At 43.1% G+C, this 21,783-nt stretch overlaps 1 protein-coding gene across 2 annotated transcripts; it reads right to left on the reverse strand.

Moving 5' to 3' along the window:
- Positions 1-543: 543 nt before the first annotated feature.
- On the reverse strand, positions 544-18,564 carry LOC139378746 (transportin-3). 2 transcript variants are annotated; one of them, XM_071121200.1, is made up of 23 exons: positions 18,227-18,564; positions 14,975-15,175; positions 14,538-14,611; positions 14,161-14,317; positions 13,475-13,618; positions 13,044-13,219; positions 12,688-12,826; positions 12,458-12,604; positions 12,148-12,255; positions 11,951-12,042; positions 11,606-11,745; positions 11,144-11,335; positions 6,916-7,007; positions 6,705-6,781; positions 6,483-6,543; positions 6,073-6,213; positions 3,653-3,769; positions 3,446-3,540; positions 3,087-3,243; positions 2,647-2,814; positions 2,237-2,349; positions 1,569-1,660; positions 544-1,399 (listed from the first exon to the last, which is right to left on the reverse strand). In XM_071121200.1, the coding sequence occupies exons 1-22, from the start codon at positions 18,338-18,340 to the stop codon at positions 1,600-1,602; spliced, it is 2,766 nt and encodes a 921-aa protein (XP_070977301.1). In that variant the 5' UTR covers positions 18,341-18,564; the 3' UTR covers positions 544-1,399; positions 1,569-1,599. The 2 variants fall into 2 exon arrangements, with proteins under 2 accessions (XP_070977301.1, XP_070977302.1); XM_071121201.1 differs by having other exon boundaries at positions 547-1,399; positions 6,705-6,769; positions 18,227-18,476.
- Between the last annotated feature and the right edge of the window lie 3,219 nt (positions 18,565-21,783).

Below are 21,783 nucleotides of genomic sequence, written 5' to 3' on the forward strand. Positions count from 1 at the left end.
GCATTGATGTTTATGGTTCGGTACACATTGGAGCAACGACAGTCCTTTTTCGATTGCAGGAAACGCTAGATAAACTTGTAATATCAACCATGTGTAGTTAACTAGTGGTTATGATTGATTGTTTTTTTTATAAGGTACGTTTAATGCTAGCTAGCAACTTACCTTGGCTTCTTACTGCATTCACGTAACAGGCAGGCTCCTCGTGGAGTGCAATGAGAGGCAGGTGGTTAGAGCGTTGGACTAGTTAACTGTAAGGTTGCAAGATTGAATCCCTGAGCTGACGAAGTAAAAATGTGTCGTTCTGCCCCTGAACAAGGCAGTTAACCCACCGTTCCTAGGCAGTCATTGAAAATAAGAATGTGTCCTTAACGGACTTGCCTAGTTAAATAAAGGTGTTAAAAAAATCTAATTCGGCCAAATCGGTGTCCAAAAATACCGATTTCCGATTGTTATGAAAACTTAACTTGATCAACTTGATATTTTTAGGGGGTGAGGGATCTGGTATGAACAAACATCTAAACTCTAAAACATGATACAGACAACAGCAAATTTGTTCCTCACGGTTGTTTTATTGTTGTTCACAACATGGCTACAACGCCGACGGTGGTGTCTACCTCCAAGAATGGACGATGCCAGAGGTGGAAGAACAAAAAAAATATATATACTATTTGCCAGAGTCCCACTCGACCTGTCACAACTCTCCTTCCCTGGTAATAGAGAACAGTAAAACTCCAGCCAACATGTTTAAAAAGGTCAAAGGTGACGCCAAATCTCCCAGCATTCCCTTCAACAATTTCCTAAATGCCTCCACAAAGCAGTGGTGACCATTTTGTGAAGGGCCTCGTGGGTTTGCTATTTATTTTTCTATATGGCACCGACAGCAAGACCATGTTAAAGTTCTAAAGACACATCCATGAAAATAAATCATTTCTCAATTTAAAAACGTACAAGTCTTTTTTTGATGCATTATGATTAGCAACCAGGCACATCCTTTGTTTTTTCCCCCCTTCCCTTCACTTGTTCTTTTTGAAGATGGATCCTGTAGAAATCCAACTGACGCAGAACTAATCCCATTTCTTTGAGTCGGTGAATTCTCCCTCCTCGGACATGCCCCCCTGCCCCGCCCCCTTTCAACCCTCGTGCCACCTGTAACTGTGGTGACAGTGAGGCAGGGGAGCGAGAGGGAGCGGAAGGGGGGGGGGCGTCTTCTCACACAGCCAAAGGCGCATTTCGTTTGCGGGTTCACCCTGTCACTCCAATCCTTGCGATGCGTCTTGATTGGCTTTCCACAGTGCCAAGTCCCGCCCATCTGTCCAGTAGGAGATCCCTTTAGATTCTCGTCTGCTGCGGTCTTCAGCCTCTTTGCCGTCACCTCTGAATGTTCGCCAAAATATTTAACCTGAGGAAGAAAAACATTTAAATGACAAGAAATCAATGGAGATGTTACTGACATTTGCCAACCTAAATACAATCAGATATTTTTTTGGAACCATCTAAAAGACATGGGGTGAGATGAGTCTGCAGATCCCAGTGCGGGGGCTGTTTAGGTTTCTGTGTTGATGCCTAACCTGGTGTTCTGGCAGAGCTCTTTGGGCGTGGCTATCGGAACAATCTGGTGAACTCCCGGATAGCCCAGCACACCTGCTTACACTCCTCCGCACTGGAGAAAGAGGGGAAGAGCGAGAAAAGGGCAACGTTATTAATGTGGTGCATTTACATAGGTAATTCAACACATTCAGGCTCGCCATTTATTCAAGGTCACTTTAAATGAATCTGAAATGAACCCAAGTCGAGCATGCAGGGTCTCTCACAAGACTCCCACTGTGAACTCAAGGTGCTCCCTGAGAATTACTATCTAGCGGTCATCTGTCTGAAGCTCCCATTCCCTCAGAGGGCATGTGAGGGAGGGTGGAGCGCTGGAAAACTGGGGAAGGGATGCTTCTAGGCGAGCCTGAACGTGTGGCAGGGAATCCATGAGGTTTCCCTACTCCGGTTTTCCAGCGTTCCACTGCTGCAGGAGCAGCTTGTTTGAGCATGCCTAGTGACACATGAGCTCTTCCCAGAGTCAGAACATAAACAGCTAGCTGTTTTCCAGTGGGAAAATGCAAAGTTTCACCTGACATAACTCCTGAACCTATGAGGACAACACATGGCTAGTTAGATCATTTCTGGCAGAAAAGAATGCACCAGATTCCACTTGAGAAGCATGGAAGGGGCGTGGCTGTGATATGCTCACCTGGTGACCTGCTTGTGGAAGTCTGTGAGCTGTTTGTGTGTGACGGTCACCGCCCCGCCTGACGTCTCCTTAGGAAGCCCCTTCAGCGCGTTCTCCAGCCAGCGGCAGAACGTCTAGAAAACATATCTGCAACGTTAAACATCAAACACACATCAGGAGGCAATGCAATGGTAGTACTACAACCCTTTCTCACAAGGGAAAGTGCTGTCATGCCCATATCATTGGAAGTGTGCGTAAATATGAATTGTGGTCCCTGTTGAAAGATGTTCTCTTAGCGCCATCTTGTGGTATGACAGCGAGCACCTGTCGAAGACTGTATGTGTACATCTACTTTCAACTGCATATGTATTATACAAGTACTGTCAGGAGTGGTAGAGCTAAGAGTCTGTGTCAATATACATGTGACTCACCGGCCTGTCGAACACCATGATCTCCCAGAGCACCTCAGCCACATCGGGGAGTGTGTAAGGTGGCAGGCAGAAGCAGCATGTGTGCATGAGCTGGGTGACCAACTGCTGCCCGTGCTGCCCCATGGCCTGGCCTATTAGCTGCTTCCGCAGCTCAAAGTCATCCTCGTGCTGCAACGAAGAAAAAAAAGGGGGAAAAAAAACACGTGACAATCTGACTGACATGTTGTTAGAGGAGACTTTTGGTTGATCGTCAGACAGTGAATCCCCATGTTTGAGGGGGTCAGTTTGAGCAAGGCGAGGCACAGATTTGCTCATCTTGATGACAAAGAATAATTTGGGATACTAATGTATTTGTAGATCAGTGATTCTGCGCAGTCTGCAACAGAGACAAACAAACATTGACTGTTGAAATAGATTTGACTTTGTTGGGGCTGACTCACGTCGTTGCTGATGCCCGTGTGGATGAGGTCTCTGACGAACTTCATGACACTGCAGTTGGCATCCCGGTGGTCCAGTGTGGTGGCAGCGATAGCACACTGGATGATGTGGACAATGATGCCACTGCTGAGCAGGGTGACGGGACTACGCTGGACAAACCTGCAGAGAGAAGAAGCAAGAGAGAATCTTCTTTATAACCTAAATGCTGCTGTAAAACAATTATGCCTGTGTCAGGTCCCCAGCAATGGTTATTTTTCATTCTTGCCCCTCAGACAAAGCCCATTGAGTTTACATTTAAAAGTGAACTTATTATTTCGAGGGAGAGGAGCAACTGCTTGAACTGTGTTCCAGTTGATCATACCTGGTGGCGAGTCTGAAGAGGTCATCTACTGTGTCTGGGTGGTTACGGAGACCGTTGGGCTGCTCCAACAGCTGGAAGGTGGGCATACACAGAGCCTACGGGGAGTGAGAAGGGACAAAGTCAGTTCAAAACCAATAGAACAAACCAGAGTTCCACTGCCACTCCAGTAAACTACAAGTACCTATGAAAGTGGTGTGTTTGTCCTACCTGTAGCATGTCTAGTAGACCTTGTCTGCAGCCTTCCTCCATGCCGTACTCATCCACCAGGATGCTGCCCAGATAAAGGAAGCAGGAGTGGGGATACACCTGATACACACTGACCATCTGAAACACCACACATTTAACATCTTTACACCTGATACACACTGACCATCTGAAACACCACACATTTAACATCTCTACACCTGGTACACACACTGACAAGGGCCTTACATTATCTTTTGGGACTGAATTTTTACCTGTCCGAAAGCTCAAGTCTGAAAATTGGTGACTGAAAATTGTGTTGTATGATGCAAGGAACCACTTTACCAATAACATTCATTATTATCACTGGTATTGACAATGGAATGCTGCTGGTCTCTGATCCCATGTATTATATCTCCTGCCGTTGTGCCTTGAGTAAGGCACTTAATCCCCCCCCCCTAAGTAAAATACTGCACAGATAGGCTACTGTATATAAAACACATGGTCGGTCAACCCTCCATCTGGAGAACTACTGTTGAGTATAGGCTTTTTAGCCAACCCTGCTCAAGCAACAGTCAGCTTATCAAGGTCCTGTTGAGCAAGGTGGTGTGTTAGAGCAGGGCTGGAGCAAAATCCTGCACACCCAGTAGCTCTCCTGGATGAGGGTTGGCCACCCTGCAACATTACAACAAAGGATGCACGATATAAAACCAAAATATATATATATTTTTTAAATTTTAATCTGAACATAACAGAAGATATTAGCTAAAAATACCAACATTGGTATCAGCCCGATGTTTAGTAACGCCGATGTGCAAAACCGATGTCAAAGCTGACGTGCATACCTATATAATGTGACATAACATGACGTAATGCAACGTAAAATTTTGCGCTACACGTGCAACACTGCAATCCTAACCTAACCCACAATGTCTGCTGTTTGGATCGAACAGTCAACAAGTCAAGCAATCATTTGAAAGAGTAAGACAATTTCAGCGAGACAACTCAAATGCAAAATCAATTAACGGCAAGATAGAGCCACGACACTAATGTTCTCTGGGTGTCAATTAGTAGACTGATACCTATGGATTGTGGATCAAATTACATGGGGTAAGGCTGTACAGGGAAATAAGTATGCCTCCAATGCAATTCTAAAGTCTAATACATCCAGTGTGATTTCAGATTTGTCAAATTAACAAATTGTATTTTGTTGATTTTATATAACATTCCAACCTCATTTCGTATGATCTATTCAAAAATGGCATAATTCTACTATTCATTTGCATCACTGTCAATGTCATACTTTTATTTTGAAGGCTAACTGCAAAGTCCACTATTGTGGCTAGCTTCACAAAGATGGGTCCGACCCCCTTTTTTGTTTGTTTTTTACCTTTATTTTACTAGCAGTTTGGCTGGTTATCTAGTTAGTCTTTTGTATATCATTATTTTGCAAATGTACTTCAGTCTCACTCTCCCTCCCTCTGGAAACTGGCACACAGCTGATGTACAGGATTCTTATTGTTGACCAAAAATGTGCTATAACTGGGAAATAGCTTACTAGCAATTATCAACAAATGTGCAAACGCGGATCCCTTTGACCTCAAAAACACATCTTGCGACTACATGATTGAAAGACCACTTTGCCTATGTGATAGAATTACATATTTACCCGATTTGTTTGATAGTAATAGTTAACGATGATATACTTAACTATAGTAAGACATTTCTGTTCTTTTAAAATGTTGATTTTCTGTAAAGGGATGGTTTCCACTAACTTCATGCAGTTAATATGGGCGTATGGGTAAGGGAAATGGCTTTTGCTAGAGATTGCTGACAATGACTTGGTGATAAAAACCTAAAGCCAGCATTCCATAGACGAGATGTGGTGTGTGTAACCCAGATAGAGATCGCCTAGAAGAGTTTAGAACAATCACTCATTGTCTTATCTTCCAGGCATCTGGGAAACTAAGCCGGGTTGGGGGTTAAAATAAAAAAAACCTGTGCGGATGACCACAGGATAAATCCAAAGTGGCTAATGGTGCCCCCAACCTTTTTTGGGAGGGGTGGAACCAGCCATGACTAAGCATCTTTAGTACATTAAAAAAACTGTAAAGTTTGTCTTTAAAGTTTAGGCTGCTCAGCCCAACAGTCACGAGTGTTGGGTTGACTAGTCTCATTGTAATAATTCAACAAAATTAAATAAAGATGATTGTTTGAAAAAATAACAAAGTCTCTCTCAGTATGAGTTTTGAAAAGTTATCGGAATTTTGCAACCCTATACTGTACATTCAGCCTAACTTTGTAATAAGTCACCAGCTGCCTGCCCTGTGCTCAACAAGCACCCAGTGGCGATGGACATTGTATACACAAATAACAGACACGCCAACAAAGATTAACCCATCTGCATATGGGGCGTATTGTGACCCAAACACAGGAACACGCACCTGTGTGACGAGTGGCTGTAGTAGAGAGGCAGAGCCCTTGCCCACGCAGCGCACAGCGAACCGCAGGCAGCGACAGCAGCGTTCCACAATGCGGTTATCAGCCTGGTGTGTGTTTAGAGTCTGTGACAGGACCGGCCAGATCTACAGAGAACCAAGGAAACACCAAATATAGGTTTAGCATGAGAAACTGTGGGAATGTCTGTACGCAATCATGGCCTCAAATTGAAATTACAATCTGAAAAGGAGAAAAGCGCCAAGGTAGTTGAGCACCAAAATAGTTCCATTAAAACAACTTAGTCCAATGAATGTGTTGAACAACGCAGGTTGTATGCAAATGGTAGCTTCGTCCAAATACAACAAAAAAAAATCTCAAATGTAGAGGGTGAAAAAAAAACTTCCAGTTGCTTTACCTCCTGGATGACTTTCTGACATGGGTGTGTTTGTCCATTCTCTACAATGGGGTTTGTGTGTCTGGGGGGGGGGGGGGAGAAAAAAAACATTAAGCCAAACATTTCTGCTTAAAATATTAATCAGCCCAAATCATATCAGTATAGCTACATTAGACAGTTCGTGGCCTGTGCAACCAGGATATGTATATATAGCACAATGCGTTATAAATGAGTTGAGCGTACCGGAAGATTACTGCTAGTCTGTCCAGCCAGACAGTGGGGTCAGCGGCTTTCCCATTGCTGGGGTCCTGAGAGAGAAGCTGAAGATAGGAGACAAATAAGCAAACCTGTTGGTATCACACAAATACCCAATCCACAAAACTACTACTATTGTAGTGGGTTACACACAACCTACAACCAAAGTTGCACATAAACAAATGGCGGAAAAACACACCTTTTTGAGGGCCATGACCTGCACAGCACACAGGTCACTCAAACACTCAGCAATCTTCTCCAGGGGCAGACGAGCCAGGACCAGGGCTGTACCTGCATTGCAAAACAACCAGCATTACCATGGTGACAGAGCAACACCACTCGTTTAATACAAATCAAACTCATTAGGTAATCAAATAAAAACTGGACCCACAGTCCAGAGAGAACAAGTTGCTGAAAGAAATGGACTAGCAAGTGAGACAGAAATGAATAAAAACAAGAGATTGAAAGTGAGAGATGGAATAGAGAAGGAGTGGAGCAGAGAAAGAAAGACCGACAGACCAAAGTAGTGGAAAGAGTGGCATGGTATAAATGCTTGGACTACATTCATTTTGTAGAATCTCTTATACAAATGGGTTAAAGTTATGTATAATAGTAAATAATGGCCACTTCTCAGAAAGTATTAAAATTGTCAAAAGGAGTTAAAACACATGTCAACTATTGCCATTAGAGGTCGACCGATTAATTGGAATGGCCGATTAATTGGGGCCGATTTCAAGTTTTCATAACAATCGGAAATCTGTATTTTTGGGCGCAGATTAAAAAAAAATATATTACACACACCTTTATTTAACTAGGCAAGTCAGTTAAAAACGCATTCTTATTTTCAATGACGGTCTAGGAACGGTGGGTTAACTGCCTTGTTCAGGGGCAGAACGACAGATTTTCATCCTTGTCAGCTCGGGGATCCATCTTGCAACCTTACAGTTAACTGGTCCAAAGCAATAACGACCTGCCTCTCTCTCGTTGCACTCCACAAGGAGACTGCCTGTTACACGAATGCAGTAAGCCAAGGTAAGTTGCTAGCTATATAACTTATCTTATAAAAAAACAATCATAATCACTAGTTATGGTTGATGATATTACTAGATATTATCTAGCGTGTCCTGCGTTGCATATAATCTGACTGAGCATGGTAGGCAGAAGCAGGCACGTAAACATTCATTCAAACAGCACTTTCGTGCGTTTTGCCAGCAGCTCTTCGTTGTGCGTCAAAAGCATTGCGCTGTTTATGACTTCAAGCCTATCAACTCCCGAGATGAGGCTGGTGTAACCGAAGTGAAATGGCTAGCTAGTTAGCGCACGCTAATAGCGTTTCAAAAGTCACTCGCTCTGGGCCTCCTAGTAGTTGTTCCCCTTGCTCTGCATGGGTAACGCTGCTTCGATGGTGGCTGTTGTCGCTGTGTTGCTGGTTCGAGCGAGGAGAGGGACGGAAGCTATACTGTTATACTGGCAATACTAAAGTGCCTATAAGAACATCCAATAGTCAAAGGTATATGAAATACAAATGGTAGAGGGAAACAGTCCTATAATAACTACAACCTAAATAATAACTACAACCTACTTATGGCCCTGCCTACACAACTTTCTAACAGTGTTTTATTCTACTTTATTTGGAATGGGCCTATTCATATAATGACTATGAATTCGGAGGGCAGAAATTATTAAATATTAAAGCATTAGACCTCTCACTTAAATGCTTCAATCATACAAAAACATATACTTATATCCAAACTGGTTCTCTAGCAGATTAGTAAGAATGGCTCACCTAGTATTCAAGAATGGCCTTTTTTCTCTTCATTCAGATTACAACCTCTCAATTTTGGTTATTTTTAACACAAGACATAGAAAACTGTTGGCAATTTCAGTTTAATCCACCAGAAGAGACAGAACAAATATTATCATTAAACTCCAATACACTAATTGATTAAAAAAGTGTTTTTGGAGAAAAATAATAAAAAATGTATAATCTTCTAAATTATATAAATACGACTGGTGGAGTTCTCACACTGGCAGTTAACAAAAACATATGGAAATGTCTGCTCTAACCAAAATCACAACCAACGGATTGCAGCATTACTGCACAAATGGAGTCGTCAAGTGGAAGAAGGTAAGGAACTTGTCTTTTGTCCCTACATGAAGACCAAAATCATTTACAGCTGCGCCATACAGGTTGACAAAGTAGTCAGGAGATTTGCGATGTACCGATTCCCTGGCACATGGTTAGTGAACTGATAGACAAAACGACACCAGATTAAAAACATAGAATTTCAATTATACAAAATTCTTGCGATAGTGCACACACACACAGTACCAGTCAAAACTTTACACCTATTCATTCCAGGGTTATTTTTACTATTTTCTACACAGTGTAGAATAATAGTGAAGACAACATATGGACTCATGTTAACCAAGAAAGTGTTAAACCAAAATATATTTTATATTTGAGAATCTTCAAAGTAGCCAACCTTTGCCTTGACAGCTTTGCACACTTGGAATTATCTCAACCAGCTTCATGAAGTAGTCACCTGGAATGCATTTCAATTAACAGGTGTGCCTTCTTAAAAGTGAATGTGGAATTTCTTTCCTTCTTAATACGTTTGAGCCCATCAGTTGTGTTGTGACCAGATAGGGCTGGTATACAGAAGATAACCCTATTTGGTAAAAGACCAAGTCCACATTATGGCAAAAGACCAAGTCCATATTATGGCAAGAACAGCGCAAATAAGCAAAGAGAAATAGTCCATCATTACTTTAAGACACGAAGGTCAGTCAATCCAGAACATTATGAACTTTTAAATGTTTCTTCAAGTGCAGTCGCAAAAACCATCAAGCACTACGATGAAACTTGCTCTCGTGAGAACCACCACAGGAAAGGAAGACCCAGAGTTACTTGTACTGCAGAGGATAAGTTCATTAGAGTTACCAGCATCAGAAATGGCAGCCCATATAAATGCTTCAGAGTTCAGAAAAGACTGCATGAATCAGGCCTTCACGGTCAAATTGCTGCAAAGAAACCACTACTAAAGGACACCAAAAATAAGAGACTTGCCTGGGCCAAAATACACAAGCAACGGACATTAGACTGGTGGAAAACTTTCCTTTGGTCTGATGAGACAAGTTGATCTCTGCATGTGTAGTTCCCACCGTAAAGCATGGAGGAGGTGTGATGGTGTTTTGCTGGTGACACTGTCAGTGATTTATTAAGAATTCAAGGCACACAACCAGCATGGCCACCAAAGCATTTTGCAGCGATAAGCCATCCCATCTGGTTTGCGTTTAGTGGGACTATCATTTGTCTTTCCACAGGACAATGACCCAACACACCTCCAGGTTGTGTCAGGGCTATTTGACCAATAAGGAGAGTGATAGAGTGCTGCATCAGATGACCTGGCCTCCACAATCACCCAACATCAACCCAATTGAGATGGTTTGGGATGAGTTGGACTGCAGAGTGAAAGAAAAGCAGCCAACAAGTGCTTAGCATGTGTGGGAACTCCTTCAAGACTGTTGGAAATGCCTTCCAGGTGAAGCTGGTTGAGAGAATGCCAAGAGTGTGCAAAACTGCCAAGGCAAAGGCTGGCTGGCTCCTTTGAAGAATCTCAAATATAAAATATATTTTGATTTGTTTAACACTTTCGGTTACTACACGATTCCATGTGTTACTTCATAGTTTTTACATTTTCACTATTATTCTACAACATAGAAAAAAGTACAAATAAAGAAAAATGCTTGAATAAATAGTTGTCCAAACTTTTTGACCGGTACTCTGTGTGTAAAAAAAACAAACGAGATACAACCATCCCAGCTCTGCAGACTCGACTGTGAAGAACCAATCATTAGATCACTTGTTTTGGTACTGCTGCTTGTTTTTGGTCGCAGGTTCAGGAATGGCTGAAAGCTCCAGGTAAATGTTGGAATCTAACTCCACAAATTTTATAAATCAGTCAAATCGATCAATAATACTCTTAGCAAAGGTTTAACTTTAAAATTTACAATCTGTAGAAATTATGAGAATAGAAAGTTTCAAAACGTTTGTGAAACATCCATGGAAAAATATATGGCAGCTAGAAATCAAAACTGGATGGTCTTCAGAGATAGATGGGAGGGGTTGAGAGTAGTTGAAGGATGGGACTAAAATAAACAAAAGTCACGTAAAATATAATTGTGTCCGTAAAATGTATATATATAGTATTTATGAGCTGAAAGTGGAAGTATAAATATTTTGGTCCATTAGTTTACTCCAATTAGGGGAGGGGTAGTAGGTTTAGGGGGAAAATAATAAACATCTACAAAATAAAATAAGTGGGATTGAAAATGCAGACGACACTGATAGAAGCCACAATCTGCCATATTAAAACTGATCTACCCCATAAAAAGTGTCGAAAATAAGGGTGGCATAACGTTACCTTTGAGGAGGCCTACGGCGGCTTCGGTGGTCAGGGCAAAGGAGTCGAGGGCACGGGCGATGTCCAGCAGGCCCTGGAAGTGCTGGGCCATGTGGTCCCGGCACACAGAGCAGATGTTATGGATCGCCTTGGCTGCCACGGAAGCCAGGGTCTTCTCCCTCAGGCCCTTCATCAGGTAGTTCAGCACGGGGTCTGTGACAGAGCGGGGCTAAGGTCATACACACATCCATAGTATACAACCAAGAGGGGCACAGGCAGAGGTGTAACAAAACAGAGTGACAGGCATTTGACACAGGACGGAAAAAGGAATGGAAAACAGAGAAAAATGACAAGGAAACAGACGTGCTCAAAACTAGCGTTATACACACTAACACACAGATGAAGATGAACCTCCAAATTGATTAACTCAATCACTCAGGTCCCGAGCTAAGCAATTGACTGTAACGTGACCACTGAACCTACCTAGGAACCGCGGGTTGCGGTCAACGACCTCGCTCATCTCCCCCACCAGCTCAATGCTGGTGTAGCGCACGGCAATATGGACAGTCTCCGGCAGCAGCACCACCTGCTCTAACACCTCTGTCAGGGTGGGGTTGTTCTCACTGACAGGGGTAAAGCATTAACACGTTACACACAGGAGTTATACATTACGCACAAATTAAAGATTGAAACGTTACACAAACACCCTGGGGGGAGGGGGGGGGTAATATACAAATCTACAGCAGTTGTACACATTCTACACAGTGGGGAAGGGATTTAGTCATTATTCATTCTATTAATGAGGAATGACGTGCAGAGGACACTCACGGGTCTACACTCTTGGCGATGGCGGCCATGATGAAGAGAACAGCCTCGGTCACCTCCCAGGGAGGGTTGCCTTCTTTTAGAGTGGAGTACAACTGAGAGAGTGAGAGGGAGAAAGAGGAAAAACAGGAGAAGACAGTCAGTATATCTTGTCATCTAAATGACATCATTTGAACTTGCAATTTCCAAAAGGTTGCTACCTGGGAGAAACATTCCATGGAGCCCACAAGGAAAATTACATCCTTCACAAGATCAGACACCCTCATCCTGAACTCCCCAAAGTCATCTGTATCTTCTGGGATGCCCTCCTGTGGATCAACACAAAAGTGGAGACCATGAGTGAAGGATACTCTACTACCAAAGCCAAATGATGTACTGAAGTACTTGGTAATACGTGCACATGATTAAGGGATTCTACAATCAGATACGACATAAGCAGAGTATTGGGGAGTATGGTTGGCATCACTGGAATTGGTTAAGGACTACTTGTCATGTGTTGGTGGTTCTTACGTGGTCGGGGTCTAGTTGGCAGTGGCGGGCCAGGCCGTGCAGCAGTCTCTGGATATAGGGTCTGAAGATGCCGTGGAGGGCAGGGTCGTTGGTCTTATACAGGTTCTCTCCCAGACGATACCAGAAGTTAAATGAGATCTCCACAACCTGAGATTCACCAGAAGAGAACACACACACTTGAAATCCACCCAAAACAGAGTGTGTGTGTGGGCATATCTTGTGTTGTGTACCTCATATTGGGGGTGTCCTGCACAGATGAGCAGCAGCTCGAGCGTTCGCAGGTCTCCCATGCCCTGGCCTGGACTCTTGACTGTGGTCTCCAGAAACGTCTCACACAACTCAGTGAAGATCCTACAGTAATTCAACACTCTGACAGAACAAGGGAGAAGGAGAGAGAGTTAAGGAAGGAGAGAGTTGTGGATAAAAGTTATCATTCTTTTCTTCCACACAGAGGACAGTGGAGAAGAGTCAGACGAGTTCAACATCAAGAGCAATGGAGGAAGGATAGGTTTGGGGCAGGAAGGAGTGTGGTGATTGGATAGGTGATCTTGGTGTATGTATGTAAAGGGGAGTAGTGTGTTCATACTTGTCGAGGTCCTCCCGTGCCACAGCCATATGGTAGGCCGTCTCCAGCGTGAGGACGCCCTGAAAAAGCTGCAGGGCCAGGGGCATGTGTGTGTCCACGTTCTCGATGGCGTACAGCGCTGAACACACACAGTCGGACGCAGCCTCGTGCAGGTTAGTGGACGTCTCGTCTCTTTGCTGCCAAACAGACAAAAAAATAACAGTATGCCAAAGAGATGTTCGGTGGCTGAAACCCATGCATTATGCATACAAGCGATTAGCATTCTAAACCGGCATAAATTATTGCCCCGCCCCCCCATGGTTGTTGCACAAATAAGGGTTTGGAACAAATGCTGCTCTAATATTTCAAGAGACTTTGGGAGTGTTTGTCACTAGCACTGTTTATTTGTGCTTCCAAATTGCCATGAGAGAGAGTAAGAGAAAGAGACATACCAGCACTTGGAAAAGGACCATCAGGAGCTGGTTGTTGGCCATAAAGTTGCTGTCCAGGACTCCCAGGTTGAACCAGCTTCCCAGACAGCGGAACACCTTGATCAGCATCTTCTCATTGCTGCCAGACTTCTCCACACATGTCATCTAGAGACAACACACATGCGCTAACAACACTGATCCTTATCAAAACCACAACGCTGTGTCTGAAGCCAAACGCACGAGGAAGTTCACCCAACGAAACAGGAGTCACGACAGGTGTTATTGACTCAAGGAAAATTGTTGATTGTAGGTTGTGGTAACCCCCAACACAAGCAGTATAGTTATGTCTCTTTTCTGTTGGTTTTGGGAGGATCCTTACATCCTTACACTTAATCCTCAAAAACATCTACAGTCAAACTTGGACATTCTGCAGAGAAAATTATACTACAAAGTGAGTGGTTCAGTTTGTCCCTCTAAGGTAGTGGTAGTAGCTGAATAGCTTTGTGATAATGAGGCTGTACATCACAGGGTTTTATAATGAGAGGATGAACCCATGGGGGGTCTGCTTAACCAGTAAGGGGGAGTGGTGACAGTTGCTCTAGTTTAGACCAGCTGAAATCAGGTGGGTAAAATAGGCTAGTATGCGAGTATTGGCGAGAGAAAGATAAATGGATAGTGTGCGTGTCGGCCAGAGAGAGAACTCTCACCAGTAGGGTGACCACAGTACTGGAGTAATAGGCCAGGTCCTCGATGATCTCTGTCCTGCGATTGGCTCCGATGCGTAGGGAGCGGCTGTGGACCTCCTCGGGGAGCACTGTAAGGATCTCTATCAGAAACGTCATGGAGCTGACATCATTGCTATACCTGAGAGGCAAGGAGAGTGGAGCAGAGACGGCAGCAGTCAGTAAATGAGAAAATTAGCATGAAGGAGATGTATTTGAAGCTTAACGTCACCTCAAAAATACCAACTATTTACAATGGCTTTTGACTTTATAGAACCACCCAGTCTAATATCCTGTAACTCTGGCATTCTGTTACCCACAGGTGTGATCTGAGATGAGTGGTTGAACGGCAGGGGTCTTACTTTTCAATGAGGGTGTGGACACAGCCCTTCCAGGAGGCCATCTGTAGGGCGAGGTCTGCAATGGCCAGAGCAAGCTGAGAGAGGGAGGAGAGAAATTAGACAAGAAATCAGGAAGAACTTGTAAGGATTAGAGTATCTTAATGCCACGTAATACTGTACTTGTTAAATTGTACCACAGCTACACCCCTGTGGTGGTACATTGGGGTAAATGCTAGAGTTCTATTGCTACTGTGCCATGTGCATGGCTAAGCCTTTGGGACATTTCGATGGTCAGTGGGACATTCCTCGAGAGCATTCTAGGAGCATAAAGGCTAAGACAGAAATCCAAGTCATCCGAGAGTGTCAGTGGTCACTGACAGAGGGTGATACCGGATGGACAATAATTGGATGGAAGGAGCGTTACCCTAGGTTACATCAATGTGCGAGGAGGCCATTACCTGAGTGACGATGATGGGGGAAAGGTCTTTGAGGCTCTGTATGTGTGAGAGCAGGGAGTCTCGGAGGGCGATGTGGGTCTCTGGGGGGAGCTCAAAGAACGACGTCTGAATCTTCATCTTCATGGTCTGGGCGGCAAAGTAACAAGACTCCACGTCCTGTTTCAGCTGGAGGAGCTGGTCTGCCATCTCCCACGCGTACATCTGTGGGGAGGGGATACAGGGAGAACTGCCACCTTTAACTTTATTCAGACAGGAAGGTTACGGAAACAAGGAAGTCAAAAACAGGGATACTGGTGCGGAACCGCCCTGAATGAGATGTGCCCCTGCTACAGTGGTAAATATGAAAATCAAAGCCCATTCCAAATGAAGCAAATAAACCCACCTCCATTTCATTGTTTAAACCATTTTTCCCATGTGGCTGCACTTGTCATCCCGGGACAGTGTCGTATTTCAGGCCCTTTTCAAGTGTCACCTCATTTCAAAGGACCTTTTGTCAGCGAGACGCACCAATTAATTCAGGCTACAAGAATGTAGACCTAATGACAATTACCGACTGTTATTACACCTTTTGGTGTTTTTTAACATACGTCTCTTTCCAATTATCAAATGGGTGCACAGTGCACGATTTTAGATGTATTTCTAAAATCTAGTACTTTTTCATGTGATTTGGTTGACAATCAGAAGAAATCATGACTGGTTGTGTTCATGCCACATGAAAGGGTAATACATTTTTGGCATTAAAATGGCATGTCTTAACTATTAGGCCCCTAAAAATAGTCAGACATGTTATGCCGATTGTCAAAAGAAAATAGCTACAAAAAGTAGGCTACCTGTCCATGTTCGTCCACTCCATTAGCCTAGGCTATAACCCCCTAAACAGACTGGATCCACACCAAAAATACACAATCATTAGTTTGATAAAATACCTACTCACAAAAGAGATGGAATTGTTAATACATTTAGAAAATTCCAAAGAAAAGGCAGAATAAACTAAATCAAACATCTTTATATCAAAAAGACAGATTTTGGTCTATAATCCTGGGGGGAAAAAATGTCTTTCAACGAAGCAAATAGAGCCCAGTTTCAAATGATCACTGAGGATAACTGTTGCAGACTTCAGATGCGCATCACATCGCACCGGCAACTTTTTTTTAAATTATTCTGTTATATTCATGTTTTTTGTTGTTGTCTTTTTTTACAATAAAAATAAGTGTCTTGACTGTGATAAGGGCTCAGGGGAAAAAAGCGTTGTGTCTGCTAAATTAACAATGCAAGGCTATGCAATTGCACAGCCATAGGCTTCTACAAGTAAGCGCCACTGCTGAGGTTACTGCCTTTTTGAAGATTGTGTTCCACAATATAATCAGTTGACATTGTTTCAATAACTTCACTTGCTTTTAAATTATGAATTGTTATCTGTTATGATAAATTATGCATTGTTGGCATAGTCCTACAGAAAAATGTAAACAATTTTAAAGATATTTTGTTCTCAAATGGGGAAAAAAAATAAGGTGTGAACTCGAACAGTCACAAGAAAAAGCACCTCCCAGTAAATGGATTACTTTGCTTACATTCTCAGGGTTGGGTTCCAACCTACTCAAATTATTTCAAAACCACACTAATCACAAACACCCAAAGAGAGTAGGCCCATTTAAAAAATGCAGTAGGCCAAATCTGATATCCTTCCTATGCAACACCATCAGGTGTCTGTTGCTAGCTGCCTTCATAGAGGGCTTGTTGCCTTAACCAACAGTTGGTCAGCTATTAGATATTCTGGAGTATGGTATAAAGTAAAACCTGGTAAAAATGTGTATGAGAATTTATATTGCAAAGTGAAACAGCCAAGCCCCTTCCCCATTTGTCCATCAGTGTCCAGTATGTCCTGGCAGCCAGGGTGAAAAAGCTGCTGACAGCACAGAGCACACACACAGTGCTCATCACTCAGATGGCTCCTACTCTCCCAATTTAGACCGTTCAGATCCAAGTGCCAGCAAACTCAGGAAGTTGCTTGTCACAGTCTAAAGTGTTTTAAAACATGTTATGCGACATTTCATTTTTTCTTAGGGAATCAACACATGGCTTTGTGAGGCCTTTCTGTGGGAACTGCATGATAGTGGGGAGAAATAGCTGTTTTGAATCCAGTTACCCTGAGGCTGTGTCTCTCAATGCAACCTGTAGGAAGGCCATCTATTATAGAAGTTATCACAATAATACGTTAAAGTTGGTAGGAATACGTAGCGGCAACATGAAGGTGGGCCGTATTTCAGATCATTGATTGTCCGATGACAGACAATGATTACATTTCCTGCAGTAGTTAAGGCAGTAACCAATGAATATGCGGAAACCAGACCGACGCAGCACCAATGGAGGAAAAAAAACAAAAAACAAATGCGGAAATAAAACGGCTAACGTTAACCAACAGCAAACAACTTTAAGTGGCACACCATTTACCCAACATAATCAACACAAATGGAAGTTGTTCGTGTAGCTAGCCAAGTTAACGTTCGCTGACTAACTCAAAGCAAAAACCCCCCTGGCAATATCGTTAGCCCGCTAGCTAACTTTAGCTAGCGAGGCAACACGCCCCTCTACTAAGCAATTTAGCCTTATGTGGCTAAAACGGCAAGTTTGCTAGCAAGTAATGGACGCTAGCATGGTGGCCACCCTCGCCTCGCGCTCTTCCTGTAATATGGCCGGCTAACGTAACTGTCATTAGAGCGAGCAAGATTGTAGTTTAGTTAACCCTATGCAACTACATAAGCTAACTAGCAATACATGGATGTTAAACTAGTTACTGTATCTGCTGTGTGGCTAACTAGCTAGCATTGTCAAACGCCATGGATTGTTTAAGGACTAACGTTACACGCGAGAGAAAGCTAGCTTGTGTTCGCTTTATTATCTTCGTTGCACATAGGAATCCCCATAGATCTATACCCGTTTCCATTTGACAGTTACTAGCAGGCTAGTAGTGGAAAGAGCAACTGTGCGGCTAATGCTAAGTAGTTAGTTTGCTAGCTATCTACCAAACTAGCTTAACTAAGCTAACTAGATAATGCTATGCAGTTTGTTGCTAGCGTGTGAATCTATGTTCATTCATTCGTAGTTGGGTTAGCATATACAAATACATGTTTTTTATCACCATGGTATTACGCATTCTGATGCAATGTTTTGTTTTCGGCCTCACACGACCTGCCTAGCCATGTCTTGTTCTAGGCCCATTCCAAGTCCCCCCCATCTCTCGAGTTTACTTACCGATCTCTGTAGCTCCCCCAGCCAAACCGAAGCTCGCTCTTTACCGGCGGGGTCCGGATCATGATAAAGAGCCTGCACAGCTTGATACACAAGTGCGACTGTCGGTTTCTCCATAGCGCTATGCTACGTTACAGTTTAGTGTAAATGTGAAGGCGCTACAGGTTCCACAGATTATGTTTAGACGGGGTAATATTTATTCGTTCCTTGTGCTCGCTGTTCCGACCGCCATCTCAATCGAACACAGGCTCCCCGTGTGTCGCCGACAAACGCCCCCGTCTAGAAATACAGATACAGGAACTAAAGCTGTACACACTAAAAGCTTCATATATTCGAGAGACACAATGGGCGGGTCTCTTTTACTGTTATTGTAAAAACAAGAAACACCATATCAATTGAATTTAATTAATGGTTACAATGTATAACTATGTTGCTATGCGGTATGTAAAACATTTTTGTAAGAGAACCCCAATATACACTGAAAGACCGTTAGATGTCAGCAAAGCGCATTATTTACAACAGTTGTTCTCAAACTGGGGTACTAGTACCAAAAATGCCTATTAATCTGTGCTAGGAGTACCCCTGAGGGTACCTAACTGGCCAATCCACAGGGGGTATTTGGGAATATGCATAATAACATTTGCTTAACTATCAGATGGACATGAGGGGGTACTTCAGTTCAGATTGAGCGAGATGTGATTATAGTAACCAAAAAAGGTTGAAAACCACTTACAACAATCGAACCAGATAAGTGGGTCATTACAGGTTTGCGTCCTCGAAGCAATTGTCAATAGTTTCCCTGCAGGAGAGTAACCTGATGCAAAGGAGACATTGGACCCCAAATTGTTCCTGGTCAGGTCACATGGTTAGAAAAACTCCTGGCAACTATTGGCATGTTTCATGGGTGTAAGTGCACTACATGGCCAAAAGTATGTGGACAGCTGCTTGTCGAACATCTCATTCCAAAATCATGGGCATTAATATGGAGATGGTCCTCCCTTTGCTCCTACAACAGCCTCAACTCTTCTGGGAAGGCTTTCAACTAGATGTTGGAACATTGCTGCGGGGACTTGCTTCCATTCAGCCACAAGAGCATTAGTGAGGTCGGGCACGGATGTTGGGTGATTAGGCCTGGCTCGCACTCAGCGTTCCAATTCATCCTGAAGGTGTTCGATGAGGTTGAGGTCAGGGCTCTGTGCAGGCCAGTTAAGTTCTCCGACAAACCATTTCTGTATGGACCTCGCCTTGTGCACGGGGTAATTGTCATGCTGAAACAGGAAATGGTTTCCCCCAAACTTTTGTCACAAAGTTGAAAGTACAGAATTGTCTAAAATATCATAGAATACTATAGCGTTAGGATTTCCCTTCACTGGAACTAATGGGCCTAGTGTGAACCATGAAAAACAGCCCCAGACCATTATTCCTCCTGCACCAAACTTTACAGTTGGCACTATGTATTCAGGCAGGTAGTATTCTCCTGGAATCAGCCAACCCAGATCGTCCGTCGGACTGCCAGATGGTGAAGCATGATTCATCACCCCAGAGAATGCGTTTCCACTGCTCCAGACACTTGGCATTATGCATGGTGATCTACCACTTCGCGGCTGCTCCTAGAGGTTTCCACTTCACAATAACAGCACTTACAGTTGACCGGGGCAGATCTAGCAGGGCAGAAATTTGACGAACTGTCTTGTTGGAAAGGTGGCGTCCTATGACGGTGCCAAGTTGAAAGTCACTGAGCTCGTCAGTAAGGCCATTCTACTGACAATGTTTGTCTATGGAGATTGCATAGCTGTGTGCTTGATTTTATACACCTGTCAGCAACGAGTGTGGCTGAAATAGCTGAATCCTCTCATTTGAAGGGGTGTCCACATACTTTTTGTATATATAGAGTATCTCAAGTTTGATAATTGTTGCTTGCTCTATAAGGAGTGTTGTTTTACATTTACTATGGATGTTTAGAAGCCTGTGTGTGAAAGATTTGATTAAAGCATCACTATATTTTAAAAGAGCAACTCTTTTGTGGTTTACCCCTTTAGGATCATTATGCTGTTACTCCACACTCACAAGATTACATTTATTTCATAAATCCCTTTTTAAATCAGCCGTTGTCAAAAAGTGATTTACAGATATGCAGGCTAAAACCCAAAAGAGCAAGCAATGCGGAGGCAGAAGCACAGTGGCTCGGAAAAACTCCCTAGAAAGCAGGAACCTATAAAGAAACCTAGAGAGGAACCAGGCTCCGAGGGGTGGCCAGTCCTCTTCTGACTGTACCGGGTAGATCCCACTGGTGTCACCAACCCCCACAACTGCTAATCTAAGGGTTTTCAAATGGATGCTTTTCTATTGGCCATGATCTCACAAGAGCAGATTGGACCGAAGTACAAGGTTCGTTCTATTCAGTTTATTTTGAGGATACTTTTGTCAGAAAACACAAAATGCAAAAGTCAAGAGTGTCATTTTAAGCAATTTTACAGCTGTTAAAACAATTCCTTTTGGGCTGCTATTACATTCTTATCTTGGCAAAATGGAAAGGAAAAGTGAAAGGGAAGAAAATACATGCAATATACTCAGTTATAGAGAGCCATTGGTGTTAGCATCCTCTGTTTGAAGGCAGCAGCAGACCACCGTCAAACCCAGGTCGTATCATACCCATACGTCTAACCCATACAGCTTCGTTATGATACAACCCTGAGTCTGGGGATGATATTTATCTTGCACCCGTTCTTTCACTCGCTCTCCATCTTTTCTTCATCATGTATCTTGAAGGACTGTAGTGGTCCTTCATCTTCACCTAGTTTGAGGAAAGAATCTTCAAAATAAGGTTCATCACAATGCATGCACTTCGGTTTGCTGTGCAGTACAAACACAGTTTTGTTGTCATTAGTGTCAAACTATATCAAATCCTTTTTAATGCTAAAAGTCATATACATTTTTCCAAAGATCCAATCTCAGTCAAATAAGCATTGTCAACTGAGATTTCTCCTTAAAGCTAAAATCTCAAACTGATCAATATACCTCAAATTAAACAACCGACCCAAATGCTAAGGTGAAATATAGTCTGTTAAACAAGCCTACTTACACATACAAAAATTCTGGAAATGAAAATAGCATACCTTTATTGCTGATGGTAAATTGGAAGAAGCTCTGGTTTTCAAGCAAAAACTAGATCAAAACCCTACTGCCATTAAATGTAACTTGAGTAGCACTGATCTGAAAAGACACGAGAGACAGAGAGAGGAGGACAGAGGAGAAGGATGGAAGAGGAAACGGTTCCTTGGAGAGGTTCCAAGGGAAAGAGGATTGGCTGACTGTGTGCAGGTGTATAAAAAGGAGGACGGGGGGCACGGTGAGGAGGAGGAGGGACATTTACCAATAAACCCACCCCTGATCCTTCCTCAAATTAGTCATTTGACCCCACAATCTGTGGCTAAAGGGATGATCTTGTAGTTTGATCCTTATCCCATGTTTACATCCCTGCAGTTTGCAGAGATTGGAAGGATTGGCCAGGTACATCTCAGGTAAATCTTGTTTCCAGATTAAGGCTCATCCCTATATTG

The sequence above is a fragment of the Oncorhynchus clarkii genome, chromosome 21, assembly GCF_045791955.1.
Source record: "Oncorhynchus clarkii lewisi isolate Uvic-CL-2024 chromosome 21, UVic_Ocla_1.0, whole genome shotgun sequence".
Lineage (NCBI taxonomy): Eukaryota > Metazoa > Chordata > Actinopteri > Salmoniformes > Salmonidae > Oncorhynchus > Oncorhynchus clarkii.